We start from the raw sequence: 26,715 nt of genomic DNA on the forward strand, positions 1-26,715 counted from the left end.
TGGAAATAATCAAGATCGGCGGAATAATTGCAGAATATTATTTTTTTGAATTTATGGTAAGAAAATAATATGAAAATTAGAACATTTGCTGATAAGTATTGATCTTTGATATAATAGAATACAGCTTGATTAGTATAACATTGTCACTGGTACAGACACGGAAATAACACGTTGCTTTCTTCAGTAGTTAGCTTTCGGAGAGATTAATCAATTTAACTTTGAACTTAAATTAATTTACTAGCATGTTACTTAACGAAAATTACAAAAAAATATTGATTTTCTTAATATCAACATCGACTGAACGTCATTCGTTTTAATTTTCTAAACCGACGATAACACTTGACCATTTATAATCGATGTAAATACATCGTGCCTCCTTGTAAGTCGTTCATGATAAAATAAATATAACAATGTAATTGGCAGTTAAAATGCAAGCTACAAATTTTGAATTTCATAACAAACCGAAGACAAACTTAGTTATTTGATATGAATTTTTCTACGTGAACAGTCTTGTCATCAAGTGTATTTTGTTCCGTAGTTGGAAAGGTGCGACATACGTTTGTACCGTGTTTTGCTATCTGTCTGAAAAGGAAGCGCTAGAGTGATAATGCCACCATTAGATTGCTTCGCAGAACTGTGATTAAGCATGGCCGGCTGAGCACACGTCCTAGACACACGTACTGATTCCGCCGTTTGAGGCCTGGCTCGAATGTTCCTACCAGTCGTCATTGGGCGTTGTCGTCCTCCTGCACTGGATTTAACTCTGGCAGTCTGAGGTCTTTGGTTCACTCTTACATTCAAAGGTTCTCTCGCTGTTTGAGGTCTTTCTCGAAATTTTATATCCGGGTTCTCACGCTCGCCCCAACACTCGGGTATCTCTCGACGTTCTAGTCTGCGCGATATAGAATTAAGCTGCATACTCTTGCCATCATTATATTTATTGTTATACGCCGTCATCACGCGTGCCAAGGGCCAAACGCTCTTGTAACCATGATGTTGAAGCGGTTGATTAGACGCTTCTATCTCTCCAAATTGCGTTTTAAGTCTTTGAGAAAGATCAACTACACTTACACCCTTATCGTCGTCAGTATCCGGGGAGTCTATCCCCGAATCGTACTTAGAATAATCCTCCCGCATAGATTTGTTGATTCCACGCCTCCTCGCTTCTTTAAAAGTCATTGCCGTTCTCGGTCTCCTCATCGGTGAGTACGGCCGGAAATTTTGGCCGACGTCCAGTTCGTCCCCTAAGCCCAAATCCAGATCGATATGGGAACATTTCAAACCATTAGGATTTGATCGCCCAAGGCCGTTCACTCTATCATTCGCTTTCATCATCGAATGCTTGCTGAACTGGGGGTCTGTGTTTTGATGTCGTAATATTCGGTTCTCTAGTTGTTTAATCGTCTTAAAACGATCGGCAGACGTGGTGCGGAGAAGTCGACGGTACGGTTTAGTGATAGGCACATTCGGAGTCTGTCTGGTATACACCCTACTCGAGGGTCGCGGGGAGGACACACTAGAACAGTAGTCTATGATTGATCCAACTTCCATTCTGTCACTGTCGACCTCCTCCACACCCGCCTCACAGTACACGTGATCAACCACTAGATTCTGTACGTGAAGTCGCTTTAATGAATGATCTGGTGCCTTTTGGTCATAGTACTCTTTTGCATTTATTTTGTTTGCACTTACATCAGAATCAATGTCATATGAAGAATCGGATTCTTTTTTCCTGCAAAATGGACCAATGGAGCCATTCTTCTCTGTGCAAAGATGGAGTCTATGGGATTTCGTTTTGAACATGTCTTTTAAATCGGGATCGGAAGCGTTAAAGTTTAACTGTGTGCTAACTGACCTCTGACCTCCACTAGTCACTTCTTCCTCCCAAATTCCATCTCTTGGTGTCTCCTCAATGGATTGACAAGTATGCGAGTTTTGAGAATGATATCCACGGCTTTTTTCAGAAGCAACACGATCTTTTGCGGAACTTTCTCTGGAATAAACTCCTTCATCATCAAAATTATCAAACACTTCCTCATTTTTAAAGTCGTCTCCGTCGATGAAATCTATCCCGGAATCATCCCCAAAAACGTCAATGGACGATTCAGTGAGACCTGACTGGGGCCGTATGCGTAGAGAAGCGGAAGAGCTTTGTCTTATGAGTTGAGACTTTCGTATACTCTGAGGCCTTGAGACGGACACGTGACCTTGTTCGTGATCGTCCTCCCCCTCCTCCATAATAGAGTCAAGATGTTTAACGGTCACCGAGATCACGCTCCGAGCGTCTTCGGTACCGTCAATGTCATCGTCTCCTGGAGGTTTTGAATCAATATTATCAATATTAAGTGAATCAACGTCATCGGAATGCTTGATATTACTTTCGGTTTCATTTTCGCCGTTTATATCAATATGGTCGATGAAAGGTTTTGACTCGTCCTTCCCATTCTCAGGAGGATCTGGAGGTTCGCCATCCTCTGTAACCTTGACTTTTGTCTCCTCTGAATCATTTTCTGCATCATCATTTGTTTCTTTAACCACATCCCCATTTACATTTTTTTCTGTTTCATTGGCTTCTTCTAAAACTGTTTCATTCTTCTTGTCTTTGGCCTCCAGCTGTTTTACATAGTCAGCAATTGCGTTGTTTTGCTCCTCGTCTTCCTTGTTCATATACCCCCAAAATAGACTATTTCTCGGCTTGGGAGGCGGTTTAACCACCTCCACCACATTGCCCTCCTCTTGTATCTCGCCTGTTTCCTTCACTTCGTCATTCCCATCCTGTTTATCCTCCTCATTTCCGTCTTTAGCGACAGGTACAGGAGTACCATCCTCGTTAATAGACTTTCCTCCTTCGACTGCGGTCTGTTTTTCTGACGATTCTTCTTTCTTATCCTCTTCTTCCTCGACGTTATCGGCGCCATTTTCGCGGAGTTCGTCTTCATCTGTCCACTCTCCGACTAAGAATAATTTGAAATCTGTGAAAAAAGAATATGTTGAATATTTCGATAATATAACAAATCATGACTTTTGTTAATATTAGACCCTTCGCAAAATCATATTTAATTGGCTCTATTTTCCCGAATCAAATGCTTCTTTAAACCATAACAGTGATAAATGTTTAATCGAGAAAAACGGATGGTTGTGCCGTTACTGTTAATATCTTTTATCTGTGAATTCTAACCATCGCCTTTACCTTTAATGGGTTTTTGCTTCCCCAGCCCCTATAAATCACGATTTTAACCAATTTTTACTTATCGACATTAGCTTTGTGGCAGACTATGCTGTCCTTTATCGTATCTATCAGCCATACCACATGACCCAATCCACATTCTACCTTTGTTGCTGTTTTCCGTCCCTGATATTAACTGTAGGCCTTACCTAGAACTACCAACAGAGAGCTGTACCAGTAAACGACCTAACGTTGTGGCCCTGTCCATATTTATCGGACTAACCTTTGTAGTTGATTTTGCCATCTCTGTCCTTATCGACATTCTTATATAATGACCCTATCCACACATATAAGTTTTACTTCTGATTTTGCCGTCATTGACCTTAAATATAGGCCTTGTGTCTTTTTCCACATCTACCGGTCTTACCTTTGTAGCTGATTTTTCCGTCCCTGTCCTTATCGGAGGCCTTTAGCAGATCGTCCAGCTCATAGTCCGTTAACATCTCCCCTAGACCCATCATCAGCTGATAGATGTCCGAGGTTGTAATGAATCCGTCCTCGTCATAATCAATCAAGTTGAACGCTGACCTCATGTCATCTTCGAATTCATCCCCCACGGTTCTCTTCCTGAGGTCCACTACAGCGTTGTCAAACTCAACCTCGTCGATATCGCCAAACGCTATAAGCACATAGGGATGTCATAGTATTAGCATTAACGTGTCTGTGTCGATTGCAAGGATGTTTGCGCTTCGCAGCACATCAACACTTACTGATAATGAACCTCAAGGAAAATATTGCACAAAAACGTGTGTGTAGTTAAAACATTGCCATGACAAAGGTATCTACATTGTTCTGACGTTAATTTTATAGTCAATGTTGTAGCGATACAGAAATTTCATTAAAAAAGATTGCGATGTCTCTTGCTTCTAAGAGAAGATACCAAAAACGTACTTGTCGAATGAAAGAGAAACAGAGAAATTGACATTAATTACGTAAAGCGACGAGAAGCATGCTCGATTGATGCTCAAACGGCATCTAAGAAGCCGACGCTTGATTTGAAAAACGTTAGACCAATGGTCTTCCAGTATTTAGCAGGCCGTTTTTGTCTACTTTTCTCAGCAGCCTTATTTCCGAAACGTGTTTCTATTATAAGCGTCTATATAAAGCTTTAGGTGATAGACACTTTTCTTATTTATGTTAAGCATCGATAACAATCATTTTCAAGACATCCGGATCACAGAAAAATCTCGTACAATTTGAAACGAGTAAAACAATGTCGTCTTACGCTTCTTTTACATTGGAAATTTTCGCGGCATGGCTTTAGCTATGATAAAGACAAAGTCTTATCCTATCCATAAAGGTATATATGACTTACTCTCGATACAGGACGTGCGGACCATGTCTAGGATAGCCTCATCCTTGGTATCCAGTTCAAGCGTCTTCATGAGTGGGAACACATTGTCTATGTTTATGTTGATGTTGTCGTTGACCATAATCAGGTCGAAGACGGACTTTAAGGCTGTAACGATAAAAGGTTGTTTCGATTGCAAGGACTCGTAGAACTAAATCAACATATTTGAATTATTTTCATATTTTGTTAGTGTATCTAAAAACACACTGTTTAATACTATGCCACCAAGAAATTGAAATATTGAAATGGTGACAGTTAATTATTGACAGTATATTAAAGTGTGATATATATATGAGCAGATTAAAATGAGTGTAAGGAAGGGGAGTTGCTGTTGGGGGGGGNTGTTGACATATAACCTTTTGAACTTCATACTCACCATCGAACCTATACAATATTTGTAGCCCTTTTTAGATAAACATGGTTATCTATGAATTTAGAATATTGTCAATTATTTTGTATTGTATATATTATTGTCCGCAACTTCTATGCATGGTGGTAGCATATCGGGAGTGATTTAGATAATGATGCCATAAAAAGTATGCAAATGTAACAGAAAGGTAAAGATCTATAGCTAAATCAGGTTCCGAATCAGCCTATCTTACCTTTTTACAACTTAAATATTGATATTCTTTGCCACACCACACATTCTGTTTAAAACAACCAAAACTGGTTTAATTAAACAGTGAAAGTTTATTGTGAAAATATCCTACGCGAACAAATTCTTTAGACGAAAAAGAAGTATAGTATAAATACCAATCCTTCTAAACCACCGGCTCTGTTAAATACGAGCATAGTCGTTAACACTATGCATTACAGTAAGTGCATATAAGTAAATCCAGCTGGATGTCATTAACATATAACCAACATAATATATTATTTTGATGATTATAACGCATCTAAATTTAAAATCTTTATTTTGTTTTGGAATTTGCATATATATATGCAAAGTGTACGCACTTTGTTAAATTAAATTTAGCATTAAATATTAACATTTCGTTTAAATTTTCATTTAAATAACAAATGAACTTTGTATTTGCAAAAACGTAGGCTGTGGACGTTACTTTCATAAAAGAGAATATTAGCGACAGCAAAAACGAAAAAATAATCGGCGTATATTCAGGGTATTTAGATTTTATCTGTTATAATAGGTCAAGTTCACAATTGTACCAATAACACAATGTTCAGGATGATAGTCAAACATATCACCTATAACACAATGCCCAGGGTCATATTTCCTATAATACAGTGTATAAGGTAAGGCATTTACTTGTAATACATTGAACAGAATCACATTAAAGTGTATACGTGTATCTTCAATATTCTTTAATACCATGTTTAGGGGATATTTAATCTATGTATTATAATGTACATGGTAAATTCTTCATGTATTGTATATTTACACTGTACTACAATAAAGAAAATAACATTTTGTATCAATTAAGGTGATGTTTAATTGTGATATCGATAAAACAATATACATTGTCAACATTTTAAAACAGTATGCTTGCTTGCATATTGATATGTTTTTTATCGTATTTTTGATACAAGGTTCAGCAACCAAACTTTTTTACACATGTTAAAATTGACAAGTTTAACGTTTTTTATGTGTGGTACAATGTAAAGGGATTTATTTTTACGTTCTAGAAACATTGAATGATTTTTTTTTCTGTAGTTGATATTAAGACTTTGATTTAAATTTAGACACGTTTTTGCTTTAACGTCTGCTTAGAGAAATATTAACAACTAACTTTGTCTGCATTCGTTGACGACGGTTTGTTTCTATCTTGTGTTGAGAATGATATACGAGATTACTAGTGTGACATCTGGCCACATCGAATACTAGTTATACTACATTTAAACCCCAAACAAATCGACTAGTGTATATATACGGTATCTAATACACGTTACCGGTGACAGGTGAGTAAACATAAACAAATCAATATCTCTGAACACTTTGGAATCCTAGAGACACGCTATAACAACAGGGTCTGGGGCATATACAGTGCGGTTTGTATTAAAAGTGTGTGTGGAAGTTTTAAAGATCTGTTCACAATGGAAAACCGAAGAGAGCGTAATGGCATTTAAACTACACGAGAAGGCTATTCAAAGTAAAATGACGACTGATAATTAATTCTTGGGTGAATTTGACAAATGTGTTATGAAATTAAAATGAAAATCTTTTAATTGAATTTAAGAATATGAGATTAGATCGTTTATAAGTTTGTATAAACATGGCCTTTGGTAAAATTATAATAATCAACTCTCTGTAGCAAAACAGGTTCTGTCAGAACAATCTACAATACTAAGAATTTCAACATGTCAGAAATGTCAAAAACTGGGCCAAGTTCTTGAAACATTACTAACGACATCACATATCTTAAAATTGACAACACACTTGTGACGCTGATACTGAAAGGCTAGTATCTTCTATACGATACTACGTGTTATGGTAGTATTGGTATTGGTTACTACAGGAACTCGATCGAATATGCCAAGTCATAATGGTGTCGTATACAAGTGGGTACTGTATAGTGTCCGTGAGTTTATTAATATTACGGTCTGCCATGTTCAAGATTTCGGATCGGCTTTTAATCAATGCTTTCCAGTTATTAACAAACAAAGGTGTGGTTTCACTTCTTTTGAACGAGGCAGTGGGGTTGTAGTTCTAAAGTGAAGCAATTTCCCGAAAAGGAGGTATAATGACCTTGAATTTCAACCTCGTTTTTATCATTTTGAAATACCAACACTTAAAGATATTCGCTCTACTGCCGAAACAGATCACTGGTCCTTGACTAAAGCTTTGATAAATCACTACTGAAAAAACCCAGCATAACTCATTATGCTGTTAGCACTATCCAACAACGCTACTCGGTCAACGAGAGTAATTCTGGCTCAGTGAACGAAACACTATGGTGGAATTCTGTAATGAATTGTCTGTGGGAGAGGGATCCTTAATCCGCAGATTTGAGATACTGTATGCATGTAATTCGGATATGAAATCAGACATCTTCATAAATATAGTTCACGGATATTAAGACATGCGAATCTCATTTATAACCCAATATAATGCTATAAAATGACGCTTTATTTACAGTTCACTTGTATATCTAAGTCACGTAGAGCTTAATTGCTCTTGTACTATCTAGGGGGAGGGGGAGGGGGGACATACCGGCATCAAAGCAGGATAGTGAAGACAATGTTAATCCTCAAAATATCAGTAAAATATAAAAAAAAAATGAAAAAATATCATTGTGACAACAAGGGCCATTTGTCCTAGAGGACTAATAGAACTTAACTTTACATTGTCATATGTGTTGATATTTAGAGCTACATATATTTTATAAGCAATTTACCACTTTTTTATATACAGAAGTATTTACTTAACATGTCAATCTCATGTTAAACAACAATGACATGACATACTGTATAGTTGCTTATTTTCGCGGGGGACTTAATTTCGCTATATTTGCGGTCACGAAGGACAGCTAAAAATCAAACACCAAGTGAATATGAATTCAATAAATATACACAGATAATGAAAGAAAAAGACCTGTTAACCCTTTTGCTGCCGAATAATGACAAAAGCGGACCGACTTAGTATCGTATTTGACGTTATTTGGATAAAACCCCTGTTAAATAGATCCCATCATCAAAATACAAAAGAACCCTCGTTAATGCAATATTGTTTACCTAACAATGTTAAGGGAAATCTAATTCCAACGAAATAGGGGAAAACCGCGAACTAATAGTCTCGCGAAATTAAACAACTTCACAGTATTTTTCTAAATTCATTTACTAATACTAGATCACACTGTCTAACGTTTTGTATCTGTATGTTTGTGGTGTATATTACTATATTGGTATATACAATATGATACGGCCTTGGCTTTTATTGAAGTCCTTGAGAAGGATAGAAAATTGATTTACTCCTGGAAAATCTGTATATTATTATTATATATTGAAATCTGACGGCTGGCCACTAAAATATACGGAGCTCTCAGTATAAAACACTCGTAATCCAAAATCGATAGTTTGAATAAGGGAGAATGGATATTTTCATTTTTATATTTCTTTAAATCAATAACTCACGTAACTCAAGTGTACATTATTGGAAATTCTTTAGAAGAAGTTATCATTAGGTAAATATGATCAATACACAATCTTATAAAAGTGCTGTATATATTTGTCATATAAAACTTGCAATCGATCTCTACATGCCATAATTTTGAACACACCCACAACGGATCAAGAGTTCAACACCAAGCACCTGTGTGTTTGATTCTAAGTAGAAGTTAAGCGCTTCTGTTTGAGAACAATGTCTGTATACCAACATTTTTCCAAATGGTGTTAATCTCATCAAATCGTTTACCAAACGATCTTTTCATATTTGCCTCTCCTGTTTATCATTATAAAATATCTATTGTACCTGTGAAGCTATTCTTCTCGTGTTTGTACAAAACTGTACTATGTTGCTAAAGGGAAAGGGCATTTTGAAAGCCTACTGTTTAGTTATTTGGCTATAAATAGTAATATAATATGTTTGAAATTTAGAAACGGTGTGAATATATACCTTGTTAATAGCAAATAATCAACAATCGCAAGCGTTTTAAAGGCAAAGTTTTCTTGAATATACAGACTAGTCAAAATCTCCTCTATAAATAGAACACATAAACAAACGTTTTAAATATCCCTCCTGAAAAAATTTATTGTTTTCATTTTTTGGTTTAATGATGTTAGTTTTTTCATTTAATATCTTATTGCATATGAAATCGTACAATGTATTAGGATAAAGATAGTCAGTGTCATCTAATTAGGTTTATGCCTGGAAAAGTAAATAAAGCCCTCCCTCTTGCTTGTCTGTTGAGTTACCGTTTAAATGGGTTCCTGGGGGGAACTGATGACGTCATTGTCATATTGATATGTAATGCTCTATTTCAAATCAATACCATATGAAAGAATCATATAAACATTGTTCCTATTGATGTTTCAATCAATTGAGATATTGACTAACAAAGTTATTGCAATGGAACCACCTCAACTCCGAAGTGGCAAATCGCACCGTGATAATCAAGTATTTCGTAACACATCATCAATATTTCCCAAAGTAGCTATTGATTGTAGCAGGTGAAAATTATACCATGGTTATGAGTAGCAAAAGAAAAATCGAATGTATGACATTGGTAATAATCAAAAATATAAATACTAGGATAACATACATTGTATCAATAAAGTATAGCATTACGTCGTCGTCATACATGTAGCAAAGTGAATATTATATTTTTGATTGATTTTTGTCTAGTGTATTGCTGTAAAGAAATGTTAAATCATTGTATGAATGGATTTCTACGCTAGTTTATGATTAAATAAGCTTGATCAAATGCTTACATAATCTGAACCGTGTTATCATCATAGCCTTTGGTAATTTGAAGTTAAATCATTTAACGAAGCTCAAAGTCTAGGAATATTTCGGTCACTTGAATACTATAAAAAGGATACAATGATGTGTTGAGCTTACTTTTATAGGAAAGCATTCTAAGCAAAACAGCCTGTTAATATTTTGTCTAAATAGTGAATACATACAAGTATAACATAACTATTGAATACATACAAGCATAACATAATTATTGAATTTATTGAATATTTACCATTTCAATAATATCTTAATATTCATTTTAAAATAGAATGACTAAACTAGCGTCATAATGACAGGATGACGTGCGCTTTACATACAAAAGTCTGATATATGGTATTAACATTCTCAGTTCTGATTTGTCCTCCATTGAATCAATTACCATGTGTAAATATTTACAACGTAATGCTATAAAGCTTAAGTGACGATGCATATGTATAGGTGTGGCTTCCATTTCTTCAAACAGTAATTGAAGTGTCTTCTATTTGTACAGACTTGTATAACAGGTTTAAAATCTTCAGCTGCACTTTAAAGAATTGTCACTCGAACAGATGTTGAAAGGATCAAATTAACAAAAAACATAATAATAATTATAAAGAAGACATCTGTAAAATGATCTTTGAATAGTATTATGGAAAAACTCTTTTTAGATTAGAAATCGTTATATTTTAATATCAATGAAATCACTGTTTTTAGAAATGGACATTGGATGCTGGTGGTTGCGTGTAGGCCTTGTATACCATCTACGTTTAATGATCACGTAAGCTTCTTCATCAAGGTTTTCTACGTATCCAATGGTTATTTGATCATAGTACCAACCAAAACTAGCACTTAAAAGTATCTGGAAGAGGAAAGACTGTAAAAACACTTATTTTGAAATATATATAAATGAAAATATGCTAAAGTATTACTTTTGCGAATGTTACAAATCTACACAATTACTTTATTTGGGACGACTAACGCATTGAGATTGTATCATATCCTAATGATCGTAGCTTATTCAGCCATTTATAATTCAATAGGTCATACCGATAAAAGAGCATTATTAAAATGATATGACCATCTAATGAGAGTGACACGGGTATCCGTAAGTTGAAAAACGAAACATTCACTAGTTGGAGATTTGTTTTAAACATGTTTATCCAAAGAAGCAGTCATTATTTTAAAACCGACTGACCCGAATTATATTATTGGTACATTATCAAGATATCTTCAGCAAAGGGGTATCAACAGAAAAGAATCGACCTACACAAGTCAGTGAACGCCAAATACTGTTAGATCGACAGCGCTTTCATAAGCGATCTCGACACATTCATTTCTGTGTAAGAAAATACTCAATTTAAGAAACAAAACGTGCAAAATAAAGTCAGTTGGAAATCAGAAGTGTGAAAAAGAAGAAGAATTGCATAGAAAAATTGATAACGCATTTGAAGTAAAGTCACAATTAAGAGTCGGGTCAATAGATAAGTCATATAGAATTCTAGAAATGTCAAGGAATGAGCAATTCAAGAATTTAACTAAATTCAAATATACTTACTTTCATTGAGGAAACATCGGAAGACCTCTTTCTTTTCTTCGGCAGAAGGTTCAACCACCTTCTCTTTCTCCTCCTGTAGAAAGTACCGAAAAGACATGGTTACACTTTGGTCAAACACTTATAGAACCCTGAAGTCTGATATAATATCCCAGAGGTAAGTCCAAGCAACCATCCTTACAGTTCAACAGTATCACAGTAGCTAGGATATACTAAATTGTAAAAGACAGCTTTACGTCCGTTATTGTGCTGACGTGACTGTATTCAGAACAATGTAGAAGTTAAAATAATGTTACGCCAACATCACTTAGGACCAAATCACAATAGAAACGCTGGCACAATAATTGCGTTGAACTCCTAATGTTTAAAGCAATGACGGTTTCGTACGACTATAATTCCAGTGTACTGCATACAGATGAGGCAATTTCTAAATTTTCTTGATAAACACTTTGAACAAAACAAGGTAATATTAAGTGTAAGTCAACACATTGGCGTCGTTGATGAGTCCCTCGTGATCTTTTTATCACCAATGGGCTGATGATTCCTTGAATATTGCAATCACACTAACACTATGCAGCATTACAATACGGTTCAATCATGACTGCTGGTAGACACTACCTGTATGATTGCCTTCTAGACTCAGGTTTGTGCCCTTTGACGAACGATCGTCCCTTGAATGCGGATTTAGAAGAAAAAATGTCTAGAATCCGATTTGTCATTCATATCACTAAGAAACGGGTTCATTTTTTCTTTTCTTTTTTTCAAACCCACGTCATTGTAAGCAAGATATATCGACAGTAAAATCCCAATCGAATTTCCTACTGCACACTTCAGAAGAAGACTATGTGTAGTCTTTGCCCAATGTCAATCCATATACACCTCTGTGCCCTCGAATTGCGTTCTATACCATAACCAATATCGACCGTCTGACTCACACTTGTCGACTTTTCTCCATATTTCACAGTGTGAATGTTTTCAGTGTGGAAGGCGCTATATAGAAAGACGTGAAAATACTATAACAACAAATGTCAGAAGTGAGAACTTCTATATATGTTTTGTGTATTTTTGCAGTAACTTGGATTACACAACTCCACTTGAAATATTGACAAATGTTCCCTTCGTGTATGTACTGTCCCCTATCCTAAATCCTTAAGGATTTACACGCGTCCCATATCGATTAATTGTTTCGTATCTATTCACCGTAAGATCTAGTAACACACCGGTACTCCACCGCTTGATAAAGGACGAACATTAACGCTCACTACTTACAATAACACTGTTCGAAAGATCGTTTGTCTTGTTTGTCCTCGTCAAAGTTTAAAGCATGATTTTGTTTGTTTTTGTCGTGTTGTTTTCTCAATGAGCGTTGAATATAGAGTCGATTAATTATTTATGCAAATATACGTTAGATAGCCTATTTTCACTATATAAGATAGTCTGTTCCGGAATTCGGTTGTTAAAAATGAAATCATAATAAAATTTATAATAAAATTGTAGAACAACTTTTTCCGAGGAACATCGATGTTATCAAAATTATTGCTTTAAACTACACGTATTTACCAACGGGCTCTGTTTATGAAACGCTATTTGAACTTATTCCCAATCATATATATATATTAATACATTTTAGTGCGTGACCCTTCAATGATTCATAACTACATTACAACTTATTTTACGTTTTTTGTTCGTTTTGATGTAAATCAAGATGTCATAACTTATTCAATGAAGTTAAACCTCATTCCTAAAATGTAGGTTAGAGTATAGAGTTAAGGGCACACTGTAACACAATGATTAAGCAATTTCTCTGATAGACATTTCGTTATTATATTATACTAATATGTTAATTTAAGTTTCACGCGCAATTACACGTTTGTTATATTCAATAGTATAAGCAGTATAAACAACGTTTAAAATCACATTTCCGTATAGGCCGCGGCACGCGAATTTGTATTAAGTATTTGTTATAAAGTTTATTGCTTACTTGTTATCTCTTACTGAATAATAACATATTCTTTATTATTTCTTGTGAAACAGACCGTGGTATGTATCCTACATGTAAGTTTATTTAGATATAATATTGACTACCTTGCATAAACTCAGATTGATATTTAACGAATCGACAAAAAATCTTTATCTAATAAAGACGAAGCGTCTGGACTGGACCAGGTGTACAGGTATATGAACTTTATATAAACAAACAAGCTGAACCTTATGTTGGCATTGAGCAGTGACAGCGGAAATGTTATCTCCTTATGGCGTGTCGGTTCATTAAATATTTATCAAAAAAGTTCAATTAGGTAAAAATATAGGTTAAAAAACAGCGTCAGAGTATATACTTCTGTCGATTAGTTCGAATTGATATTTAATAGCTCCTATGTTCCCATACTTTATTGATTATAGTTTACCATTTGTAGACACCTTACAGTGTCTATAGTGTACAACACGTATATATTGTAATCCTGAATGGAGGGTTATATTACAAGTAAAGTAAACCTATTAATTAAAAACGTACGTGTTAGCAGTAAAAATGACTTCTTATATTAGATTAAACGACTAAAACAAAAAGATTTCATTTGTCATGTACTTACGTTTGTATTTTACTAATTTGGTACTCCATAAAAATACTCGTTGTTTACAGAGACTTAAGACATCATTGTTTCCGTTAAATATGTATCGTAAGGACGCCGCATATGACTTTGCTATTAATTGATTCGCGTTAATTTACTCCGCGAGGAGAATCTTTTGAAATTTTAACTTCCAGTTGTATATAAAACCATTACTATATACTATGTGATTAGGCCACAGTTAAGATCGTGTTCCAACGGCACATCAGCAGACTACCCTGCATCCAACACTACACACCAATTTCCGTCGTCAACCTCATGTCACACAATTCGCTATAACCATGTAATCGTATTGTTGGCACCAGATGAAGTCTTTGCTATAGCTCCAAATGAAACACCATATTTCAATTGATTTCCGGATGGACCACAGTATTACCATTAAAACCTAGAGACACAGTTTGAAATCTCTTCTCTTACGTAGAATGGATAGTACCTTTATCACCATGAAATACACATTAGCAGAAACACTGTCCTCTTTGTCTCCGCAAAACAGGAACGTAAAACTAAACAAACATGGCAAACAAAATGTGCTGCAAAGTCAGTCATCAGGCCTTGCATACTAACACACTGGGGGTTATTTCTGTATCGAAGCGTATGTCTGAAGAATTATCGCCATCCTGTTCAGATCATTATAGAAGACAATACACCTTTCCACATTGATCCCAGTTCAACTTCAACTGTCAACCGGTTACTTCTGCCAAATATATCCCAGTTCAAGTTGTTCAACTGTCAAGCGGTTACTTCTGCCAAATATATCCTAGTTCAAGTTCACAACCGGTCACATATATCCAAGGTGTTGTTGTTCAACAAGTAATGTTCAATCAGTTCATTCAGTCACACATTACAGTTCATATTCAACAAAAATGGCAAACGGTTCATCTTGCCACATATCCAAGTTTAGGTTATATATGTATCCCCGAAGCCACCTTCCGCTACAACATTTACGAACACATTAGCTGGGACTACCTAGAGCTGGTGGCCTGTCCCAGATACTAAACCTGTTCACCTGACAGATCCCAGGTCTGGCCCCCCTCTACGTTTATCAAATATCTATCTTCTATATAACATTTCTCACACGTGTGGTTTAGCATTAAATACCAATAGGATGAGCTTTTAAGGTAAATGACACTTGTCTGTGGTAATTTAAAGTCCGATTTCAACAGGTTAAGTATAATACACTAAACTCTATCTGTTGATCTCAATCCTGTATGATTTCATTGTTCACATGATAGGTTTTTTCACACATCGCTTCAATTTTAAAGATCCTTTTAAGTTCTATCGTCTTAATAAGCGTAATATATTATCGCGAATTGTCGGTGATGCATGATGGATAGATATTAATATAATCTTCATTTACGCCATGAAATCTCCGAAAATCGCTCAGGTCACTTTTATTATATCTGTACCATTTGCCATAACCAATGGACATGTTTGTGATAGATTAATATATAGGCACACACGGTCTGTCAAGAAAAATCAGGCGCCGATTACAACATAATTAATTGATCAACTCCTCAACGCCATTGTCAAACACTTTTGATTAACGTAAAACTTCACAGCTACGATTTTGACAACATCCATGTTGTTTTCAGACCATCATCTCACACATTTTAAATGAACGGACACGATTCCATAATAATACTGATGCCAGTATACACAATATTTCTACTCAAGAGACCTTGAAATCCGAAGTTAAACGTTGAAAAAACAGAAATGCAGAACAGGCGTTTTCCTGGAGATCCGCCTGGCCACACTTTAGTGCATAGGTTGCACTAGTGGTACGGTTTAGATATGGCTTTGTCGTAAACTATATGACTTGTAGTAAAGACGAGGGTTTACTTATCGATATAGCCCCATTGTTATATATAGTATACACTCTAACGCTAGAATGTCTGCCCGGGGTCTCCAGGGGTAGTCTGGCATCGTAACGGTACAAATACCTTGGCTAGATTCATTGAATTATAACGGTATTCATGTTGACCCGATAACCGGCAGATATTTAATATTTTCCTATGTATATCTAAGTAAAGATTTCAATTATCTTTATGGTAAACCTAGTCCCGAGGAGAATATGTAAGCAATATCCTAAAGTCATCAGTTGTCACAGATTTCATGAAATTATTGAGCTGTGAACTGCTAATCCATGTGTTCATACGCCAATGAACAAACGCTGTCGTAAAGAAAAGTTTGTTTCTGTTCTATGTTCGGGGTTAAAAGTCCACGCAATAGATAAAATCACATTTATAGGATCTTAAATGAGTTTCCATTTCATATCAGATTTATGAAATAAGTCTAAGAATTTTTCAATTTAGCGAGCCTCTGACGAGCTAAAATGAAAATAATCGTGACGAGTTTCATAATTTTCATATGAAATGAAAACAAGCTCAAGATTTGTGGCATTTATTCGTGTAAAACGACAATTATCATGCAACCTTGAAATGTAAAATACCGCCATTTTGATTCCATTGCGTAAGTCTGTGACGTCATGTACTTGTTTTAGGCGTGATGTAACAATTAAACCTTACAACCAATCACAGGGCTGGTAGGTCAAATTACATGGGTTAATACGCCAAAAAATATGACATGGGTATATTCACTGGATAACACAGTACATTATGTGATAAATACCAAATGAGAGAAAAAAGATACAGGTACCAAGTGTTGAAGTGGGGCCAGCAAATGGATGCTGGTTTCTTCAAAGTTCCTAAAGCGACAACATGAAACAGTGTACCAATTCTGCAGAGGTCCATTTCGACATTAGTCAAACTTCTATTATACAATGGGAAGCAGCAGCTCTTCACAGAACCTGCTATCCTCCGACATCCAATAGCAATTCCTAAAATTCACTGCAGGTTGATTGATACTCTTGTTTTGACAGAAGCCTTGTGATAGTTATAGACTCGCTAATTCATGAGCGTGCAAGCTCAACTATAATTTCTGCAAAAATAATAACTCAAAATTATCCAGTTACCTTATATTTACGTTCAAATTGCTTCCCGAAATCTTGAAACGAATAAAAAAAAATCGAGGACTGCATTACGTCACGTTATCATGCATTTGTGTAAAATCGGAACCCATTCTTGTTTCAAATCATCGATTTGATCAGTAGATAACAGCCTGGCAGCAACGTAGGTAACATAGAATGTATTGCCTTTTGTGTTAAACCAAATTTTGTATTGCATAACCTATCAGCTGTCTGTACTACTACGGCGTTAAGCAACGTTAAGACGATAACACGAGCTTTCCTGGATCGTTCAATGTCAAATTAAATCAAATAGTATAATACTTATTTTGAATTGGACGAAATCGTAAAACATGAAATCAGATTTTGAGAAACACATTCTTTTATTTATTTAGGTTTATAATTACAAAATTTGGCTGTGACATTCTTTTTCTGTTTTGACACATGCTTTTATACATATAACACTATTTATGAAGGGTATAATGGTATTATGTATACCCCCTCCAGAACCTTATGTATAACGTTAAATGTACAGTAATACCCTCACACAGTACACTATACATGTATATAAGAACCAGAGCAATTATTTCGACAGTGGGGGCAAATATTTGCCATTAAACATTTCTTAAGGTCAGGTTAGTGAGTAAATGAGTACCTGTGTCAACCAAGATTAAAGATATTTGAATATTTGAATAAATTACTTGATATGAAAGAGATATTCGTGTTTGATGCATGGGGTGAATAAAGTAAGCCTATGTTCTCCTTGGGTCAGGGCAGTCTAAGGTAGTCACTGTATATCGCCGGGACAGGCCTATTTAATACCGGATCTTAACACATATTGAAGGGGATTGATGTTATTGTGTATTTTAACTCTAAATTAAATAAATATTTTACATTCAAGTTCCTGCCTACTGAGAGCCTTACTCATTTTGATAACACTTGGGTTATGAAGATTCTTCTTGCGATCAACCAGTCGTGTCAAGATCTTTATTAAAAGATAAATAATTTCTTTCTATATTTCGTCGTAATTTTATCAATATTGATATTTTTTCACTTTTAAACGGCAGGTGAGTGTGACGTAGGGAGTTGTAATGAACTATATTATAGCTTTTTTATAACACCGATATAAGATAACATTTTATAAACATGGATTATGTAATTTACCTTATATGATAAGAGCGTAGCTCTTTAATGGTAACGCATGCGTACGTAAACCGAGTTGCTTCCCCTTGCCACACATTGGCCTTAATTTTTTTCGTCCGGAGGTAGTCCTAGAACGGACTTTTAATCAAATTGGCCGAACTTGCCCTGGTCTCCCCTTATTGTGATTTCGGTCTTAAAATCTCATTAGAGCTTGTGTTTTATTGTTATTCCTCGACTTGCCGACTTAAAGTTTATCGTATGTCATTCTGAAATCAGTATGATCTCAATCTGAATTAGTAAATATCAGAGATCAACAAAAGCAACGCTCTTTTTAGGCTTTGCCTTTTCATATTATTGTACATGTTTTAGTAAAGTGTCTCATGGGGCTTTTATATAGGCTGAGTATTTAGTATTCAATTTTTGATGTTATATTCTTTTTTGTGATATCTATCTGTAATTGCTTTATAATAAGATCAATGACGTTGTAAACTTTGGATATACTGATTTATAAGGCGTCATGGATACACGAATCATATAATAGGCACGATCATCGTATATGTGTAACAACCAAAAAGATTATCTATTCGCGAAAATATTACATTATCGAACGTACATTGTATATAACCACGTGAGATTTAATGGCCACACAAGTGACGTCACGACTTTAAGCGACATGATACAGATGATCAAAAACATTTTGATATCTTTTTTTTAAGACAGATTTTGTTTTGTGTTGGTTTGGTCTAATGAGATAATGTAATGGTAACCAGTAGAGGTTTTTTTTACAGCACTCTTTTGCTACAACAGTGGCGCCACTTTGTCAAGGGAATTTAATATCAGTACATATTTTAAGTATGTGGCACACCTATTTCAGCCAAACATAAATCACTTCAAAGCTGAAATTCAAACAAATTCAAAATGCCTTTCGTTGCTGCCATATTTACTTTTGTATATTGTAAGTAAACACGTAAACAAAAGGGTCCGGAAGAATAAGCAATTCAAGTGTGACGGACACCATTTTGAGTTATGTGTGTATTACTTTGTCCACAAATACCCGGACAATTATACTTCAGCTAATGGCCTCCGTGTTAAGAGGAACACTACGGATGTTGACACTTAAGCGTAATTATAGAATAATAAATGTACAAATAAGATATAGCTACATATATAATTTCAATATGTTGCGATTCCTTTTTTGTAAGAAGTCCTGTGTTATAGAATGCCTGCATTGCCTCCCTTTGTCTCAATATGGCTCGATTACCTCCCTTTCGATCTACATTGACTTTCGGGCACACAACATAATAATCAAGTTTGCCATTATGTGTTTTTAAACATATCAAAACAAACTATCGCTATTGACATTATGTGGGTTTTTTAAAATGCAATGTATATCAAAACAAATTATCGGTATTTGAGTATACCCCGTGAAATAATGAATACAGATCTTTGTCAAAACGAGGCACAATATTGACAGAGAAAAGTAGGTGAAGAGGGAAAGGAGAGCATCAATTTTAGTTACTTACAAGTCGCCATATTGGCCCGACTTCGGGGCGATTGGGGTACTTATTGAGGACGAACCCAGACACCGATCTGTAACCTAATATGTAACAGGTGTGGATCGTCCTTCACGATCGAGTCAAACGAACAATGTATTAAACGGATTTTCGTGCCGATATCACACGGTATTGGTTTTACAGGGAACAAACACAAAGATTAGAACCCGGATTCGATGCATTAGAAAGCATCGTCGAGCTCCCATCATTTGTATTTCAATTTTAATGACATAACTTTGCTATTTAAGGCTATTGTAACGGGTCGAAATGTAAATAGTTGACTGGTTCCGCGTCAGTGTTAATGTTTTATACTTTTCCTCGATCGCCACACCCGTTGACGATAAATCGCGTTACGGTCGCAAGCTGTAGAAAGTGTTTCCTTTCTACGACGTCCTTGTATCGATGACATAATATGTATATGACGACGGAGAAGAAGAATAAATGACAATAACATTAATCAATACTAATAAATAATTATTCAAGGTTCTTACATACCGCGTTATCACAACCTAGTTCGTAGGTCGTCTCAAAGCGGTTCACAAATTATTATCCGTGGTTATAGGGTCTTTGCAAACAGCCAATAACGTTCCCAATTCCCTGGGGAGAATGCAGCCGGAGCTGCCATTTAGGCGCTAACAGATAGCATTCATCAATTCTAGCACTACCCAACCACGCACTCATTTACAGCTGAGTAGGCTGGAACAAGCGGAGTAAAGTATCTTGCCCAAAGATACAACACAGTGCCGTGCTGTGACTCGAACCCGCAACCCTTCGGTCACGAGCTCGGCGTCCTACCACTAGACAACAGCTACCGTGCCTCCAATAAACCAATAGTGTAAACAGTTACATAATACCCATGATTATTTGATGGTACATATTTAGATTAATTCCCGAGATGACACAGCGATATGCCATATGTAACTCATATAAGCTGATGTCCAGAACACGTGGTATTCGTATTTTTAAATTTATAAAATTAAGGCGTTTTACCCACCTCCTTTCTGTTTCAACATTAGTGGAGATCAACTTGGATTGTCAACTGTTAGGCCCTAGTACCACCGATAAGCCCTAGAGGAACAATACAGCTGTATTATACAGTTTAATCAAATTTTAGCATAATGTATTCATTACCGATATTAATGGTGCTATCACAAATATGTGTGTTATGTCCATCTAACAACGCATATGAAGCGGTTGTTCACATGAACTCTCCTCATATTATACATTCTTATATAATAGCAATGAACCCTGTGTTCCGGTCCTAGATCTAACACATGTATGGATACATTATACGTACATCAAAGATTTTACATATTACGTAAGAGTTATGCTAGTCCTTAAGTGATCCCGGATGTCGTTTGTCAAAATGTGTCCGAGTGCTCAGAGCTTCTATAATTTAACACTTAATCTTTAAAATAGATTTACTTTGTCGTAATACCGTTGATTGATTGGTGAAATGTAACTGCTGAGGCCTTTTATTCAGAATAAAATTGAGTATTTCATTTTTTCATTGCTTCCAACAATGAAAGGGATACTGTATACATGTATTCGAATTTAGTATTTCAAATGTGACCAGATGTTCAATGACAACCAGTATCGGTTTTAACATTATGGGTTCTTGCAAATCGCCTCCAATCAAATTCAATAGTTTGGTTTATGAATAAAAGGTATAAATAGAAACTGAGTTCAGATCATGTACAGGCCGAACAAATCTTCAACTCACGATAACTTTTGAAAATCTTAATGATAAAGGCCAGTTCTATAAATAAAGCCGCGTTTTATTTGTTATTAGTGCCAAACCGGAAGTAGACAGACTAGTATTGACATACGGGTCATCCAGTCACCGGAAACAGTCTAGTCGATAATAATTGCGACCTATTGTGTATGTGTATACAAAAGTGGGCCATAGTGGTAATTATAGATCAGTGAAACTAATAGCTGAACCACAGCACAAATAATGTACTTTTGCAATACACGGTCTAATATCCGGTTTAATGGCTGTGGTTAGACAAGTGATGATATACTGGAAGATTCATTTCTTGTTGTGTTAAGAATAAGTTTAAAACTGATAATCAAAATTATGTATTTTCCATATAATTTATAACAACAAATTTGTGAGAAATTTCCATTTTGGCCTTTTAAAATCGTTTTTATTTATTTACATGTATTACTTTTAGTCTCTTTTTGTATTTTCTGTTTAAAAAAATCTTTTTTTTTTTCAAACAAAGATCAATATCACGTTGAAGGAAACAGTTGGTAAGAAATCTTAACAGTTCACGGACAATTAATAGTATGAGAATATCCAATGGTAGGCCAAGGGGCAGAAAACTTGGTTAGTAAGCATGACATAGGGGACCAGGGTAAAAGTGTAAACGAATACAAAGTGGTAAAAAACACAAAATGACCGGATATGGGGAGATAACTCACTACACTCTGTAAATGGTTAAAGCAGTTAATACTGGACACGATAAAGGGACAGAGAAATACAAGACACTATCAATGACGTTTCCAGCGACCAATATTAAGAAGAGGATACTACAATAGGAAGAAAAAAACAATAAGTACGGGCTACTGAACAGGATCATGGTATAGACGATGAAACATCAACATTCCTGTATTACCACTTATGCGGTCTCATTCAATCAGACTCTTTTTCGCTGCGAAAACTACGTCTTGATTTCAGCAGTAAGCAAGCATCTGGTTGCACGAGACTACATGTGTATGGAAAACCGAATGTCGATTGCATTTAGGATATTGTGATAGATAATTCAAAAAAGACAAAACGAACATTAGTTAATAAAAGCGATACATGGCCGCACTATATAAAAAAAAGGTAATGAACAAGATGATTCGGATTTTAGAATATTCTTTGTTCAAAAACACACAAAAAATGGGAACAAATCTGTGTGTGCTTTTGTATTTCCCTCGAGAACGAGGCCAATGGTCGTAGATCATAGAGATATATAATCTTACTGAATATATATACAACTTCGGCAGATACACGACCCACTTTAACAGATGTTTGAAATGGCTTTTTAATATACATCTTTTAGAAAACGGAACTACGAAATTCGATAATTGTACAGGGTCAATATGTTACACGTCATTGTTACTTCCGGTATATCATAACGGTCCATAATTTACAATTTATTCTGTCATCTCTTTAGTACGGTAAACTATCAATATAGCAACAGCAAACAGGTAGTTATGTTTGTTCCGTTAACACAAACACAGATTACTGCAATTCCAGTCTTGGAAAGACATATTATTTATAATATGTTTCTTACATTACGTGAAATCAATACTCTTGACATTTGAACATCAAGTGAATTAATCAATGGGTTTAAATGTAGGTGTATTTACTTAAGTAGCGTGAACGGAGATTTTGACATTGAATGCATATACATGTAACCACATTACCAAGACTTGTACCTTGTAATTACATAACTATTGTGCATGGATCGAAAGTGGGTAGGCTGGTTGTACGAGGTTTCAAGTTTCTGTCAACAGTTAAGGTCAATTAAGGACGTGCCTCTAAGTATGTCGTACATGTGGTGTATTTTTGCCCCTGACAGCGTGGATCTGCTGCCGACTTTGTAGTGCTACCTCACCGAAATACCATACCAAAAGACACCCAGAACAGCATTCCGCCCGGTCAACGGGTGAACCAGTTGTTGCCATTTCCAGAAATGCTGCCTAATCGTTAAAGGAACGAAAGGAATTACAACTACAAGTATAGGGACTTTGGTATGTCGCAGCATGGGAACAGATGTCACTGTCTTCCCCACTTTGGGGAACGTTCAACAATAATGTAAAACGTGAGGTTTTGCTAAGGAAGACACTAGGAAACAAAAAAGAAGTTATGAACAAGAGAAAAATATCGAAATTTGTAAGAAAAAAGTCAAGCTGTTTCTATCCATACGTACAGATATTATCAGCCTGTACAAGGACTCCCTGTTCTTTTCAGATGTCAAACATAAACCATCTCTGTCAAATTCCCCTAAAGCTTCATTATGACCGTAATCCACTCTTGTATTAGGGCTTAGTATGATCAGCTAGTAAAGAAAACCATTACGGTGTAGGTAAACACAGTAGATCAGGAAAGCTTTTACAAACAGATTACCACTCTTGACTATAAAACAATGATACTTAGAACTTACCCACTTCATTATAGTCATTCATTTTGATCGCTACATGTATGTGTACAGTAAACATTGAAAAACAGGTCATGAACAAATGACAATCTATAACAAATCCTTTTTTAATCTTAAGTGTTTCTCAGCTTGTCTTAGTGGCTTAAACGAGTGATAGCCCACGCCACCGAAAGTTAAATACCCGACTGCCTTCACTGTATAGTCCTGTAAAGTGGGGACGACAGAGAGAGCGATATTCGGGTCGGTATATTGTTCACCAGTCAAATGTGGATAACAGTTAAAAGTATCAAGGTAAATAAAACCTTTCGGGATATAATTTGATTTTAAGATTGTTTCCATTTGATAGGATAGTGTCACCACTTGCTGGGGGCGTATACATATCTCGATGTTTTAAACCAAGTACGTTAAACAGCTTGACTTACCTGTATATTGAGAGGACATAATTCAATTGATTATCTGTGATCGTCGGGTGAGGTTTCATATCCACCCCCTCATGGACCGACCGTTAGAGTGAAACATGTGATAATTTAAATCCAGCTGGAATTTATTTTATTTTTGATTATCCTATATCTTATTTTCAGGAGAAAAAAATATATTTCAGAAATCGAGTGATTCATTCGTGTCAATAAGAGCAGAATATTTCTGTTCAGAGAAAATTTGATAAAAAAAGTATGAAAAACACACTTCACGATTTTCAAAGCAATAATGGATGAAGAGAAACATTTTTTTTACAGAACTTAAAAGAAGTGTTAAAATTACCTCATTCGAACTCAGTATAAAGAAAAGTGGTGGAAAATATGAACAAAGAAAGATTATACTAAAGGGTTTGGAGACACTTGAAAAAGTATAAAAACAATAAGACCAGGTGTTCCGAAAGGGAAAGCGTCTTCTGCTTCATCGACGACACCAGCCATGTTCAAGTCGAACTCACGTAACATCACGTTCTCATGTGGAAAACCGGAGTGATGATAAGAGAACACCAAGACTAGTACTAACAATTACAAACAAAAACATCGACCTCCGTATCAGAAAAAGAAAATGCATTTTTTCCAGCGAGATGATAATAGCGGCCAAAAACCTTGTCAATAGTCTACATGATTCTGAAACTGTGAAAACCCAGTGTTGTAAGTTTGCCCGTCAGAAGTCAACGTCTATAACGGAAATCATACAGTAACGTCCAGAGTAAGCTCTTGAATGACAAACAACCTGTGAATCGAACCTCACAAATGTATTGTAGACCCGAAATTAAATCACTCTCAAGATTCCATCCACAGAAAACAAATGTACTTTATTTTTGTCATGAAATGTCAATCACAAATTATGCCGAAAAAGGCGTTTTACAGCCATATATCGATACAATGCAAGGTGTTCGCTCAGTTTGGTACAAGGTAGGGTAAATGTTAAATGTCATAATGTAACTAAGATATGTTGATTTGATGATAAAATTTAATGATCAAATTCCGAACACATAAAAATGCGCTCATTTGCATTGATATTCAATAACGTGTCCCATGTAAAAATGTTACGATAGGATAACTGGTGAGAAAAGTCCTATAAAAGCCATTCTGTGATGATTATAAGTTGGAAAATGGCTAAGGCAGTGTTTATCAGTTCCAATGGTCTCTAAGCCAACATGGCTTTTATCTGAGTTATAGTTGCATGACGAGACGTATTTGCCACCAGAATTTCACGTCATAGTATAAAAAGACTGAACGATGCGGTATAGCACAGATATGAATAAGAATCGTTCAGTTAGCCTCAGAGAGTATTAGATTGGTAACTGATAGCACTTTACCCGTGACATGTCCCTCGAATGTCCATAATAATATAAGCATCAAATATGAGTATCTTTTTTCAAGTACTGCACTGCCTTTTTCTGGCATTCATAGCCTACTACATGTATCCGATGGTAGTACAGTTACTTAATTCACCCAAATGTGTCCTGATAAATTGTAACAAAGCTGATAACTATCTGCCTAGGACCTCGTGATACAATCGGGACTAAACTCGGTTTTGACAATTCACAATAATATTTTCAGCATTATTGAAGTAAACGAAGTCAACAGAAAACGGAATTTCAGTTAATATTAAAAACTTTCTATGGAAGTAGACTTTGGGAGAATTGATAACATTGGACAATTCCAAAACAAAACTTGTTTTTGATAACAATTTCTTGACTTTTTGTTCTGTTAAATCATATATTCGCTTACCTGATCACCAAGAGCTGCATCAGAACGCTTGCGCGACTTCTTTGAGTTTTTACCGGAACCGGTACGAGCTATGTCAAATAGTTCCGACTCGTCTACGAAATGTTCTCCTTCAATAATTCCCTGTAAATCAGATGAAAAATTAGGAACTGAAGCCCGGCGTGAATCGCTGATACTAACGCCTCCAAATGACGCTCGCCGACTGACTGAAACAGCAATGGCGGCGACGGAGGCTCGTCTTGCTGGGGGCGCAGCAGACGACCGTCTAGAGTCCGCAGATTTGGTAACCTTCTTCTTGGCCAGGGATATATCAGCGATGGACATCCTTCGCTTTTCCATCCCTTTTCTGGGACCAGCGTCCGGGGTCGGACCGATGATAGAATGTCTACGGCTCATATTCAAGTTGACAGAATCCTTGAATAATGTTGACTGTATCTTTGATATATCATCACTGTGACTAATTCCATTTTTGTCGATTTAATTCCTAGAAAAAACGTCATTTGCTTTTTTACCACGGGTGGTTTATAATCTGTTTTGAGTAAAGAATCCTG

General features: G+C 35.8%; 1 protein-coding gene across 1 annotated transcript; it reads right to left on the reverse strand.

The window, feature by feature from the left end:
* Nucleotides 1-26,560, reverse strand: LOC110466178. Its single transcript, XM_021522531.1, has 5 exons — nucleotides 26,168-26,560; nucleotides 11,525-11,597; nucleotides 4,542-4,685; nucleotides 3,594-3,845; nucleotides 1-2,972 (listed from the first exon to the last, which is right to left on the reverse strand). The coding sequence occupies exons 1-5, from the start codon at nucleotides 26,558-26,560 to the stop codon at nucleotides 517-519; spliced, it is 3,318 nt and encodes a 1,105-aa protein (XP_021378206.1). The 3' UTR covers nucleotides 1-516.
* Between the last annotated feature and the right edge of the window lie 155 nt (nucleotides 26,561-26,715).

Source organism: Mizuhopecten yessoensis, unplaced genomic scaffold (assembly GCF_002113885.1).
Source record: "Mizuhopecten yessoensis strain PY_sf001 unplaced genomic scaffold, ASM211388v2 scaffold11123, whole genome shotgun sequence".
Lineage (NCBI taxonomy): Eukaryota > Metazoa > Mollusca > Bivalvia > Pectinida > Pectinidae > Mizuhopecten > Mizuhopecten yessoensis.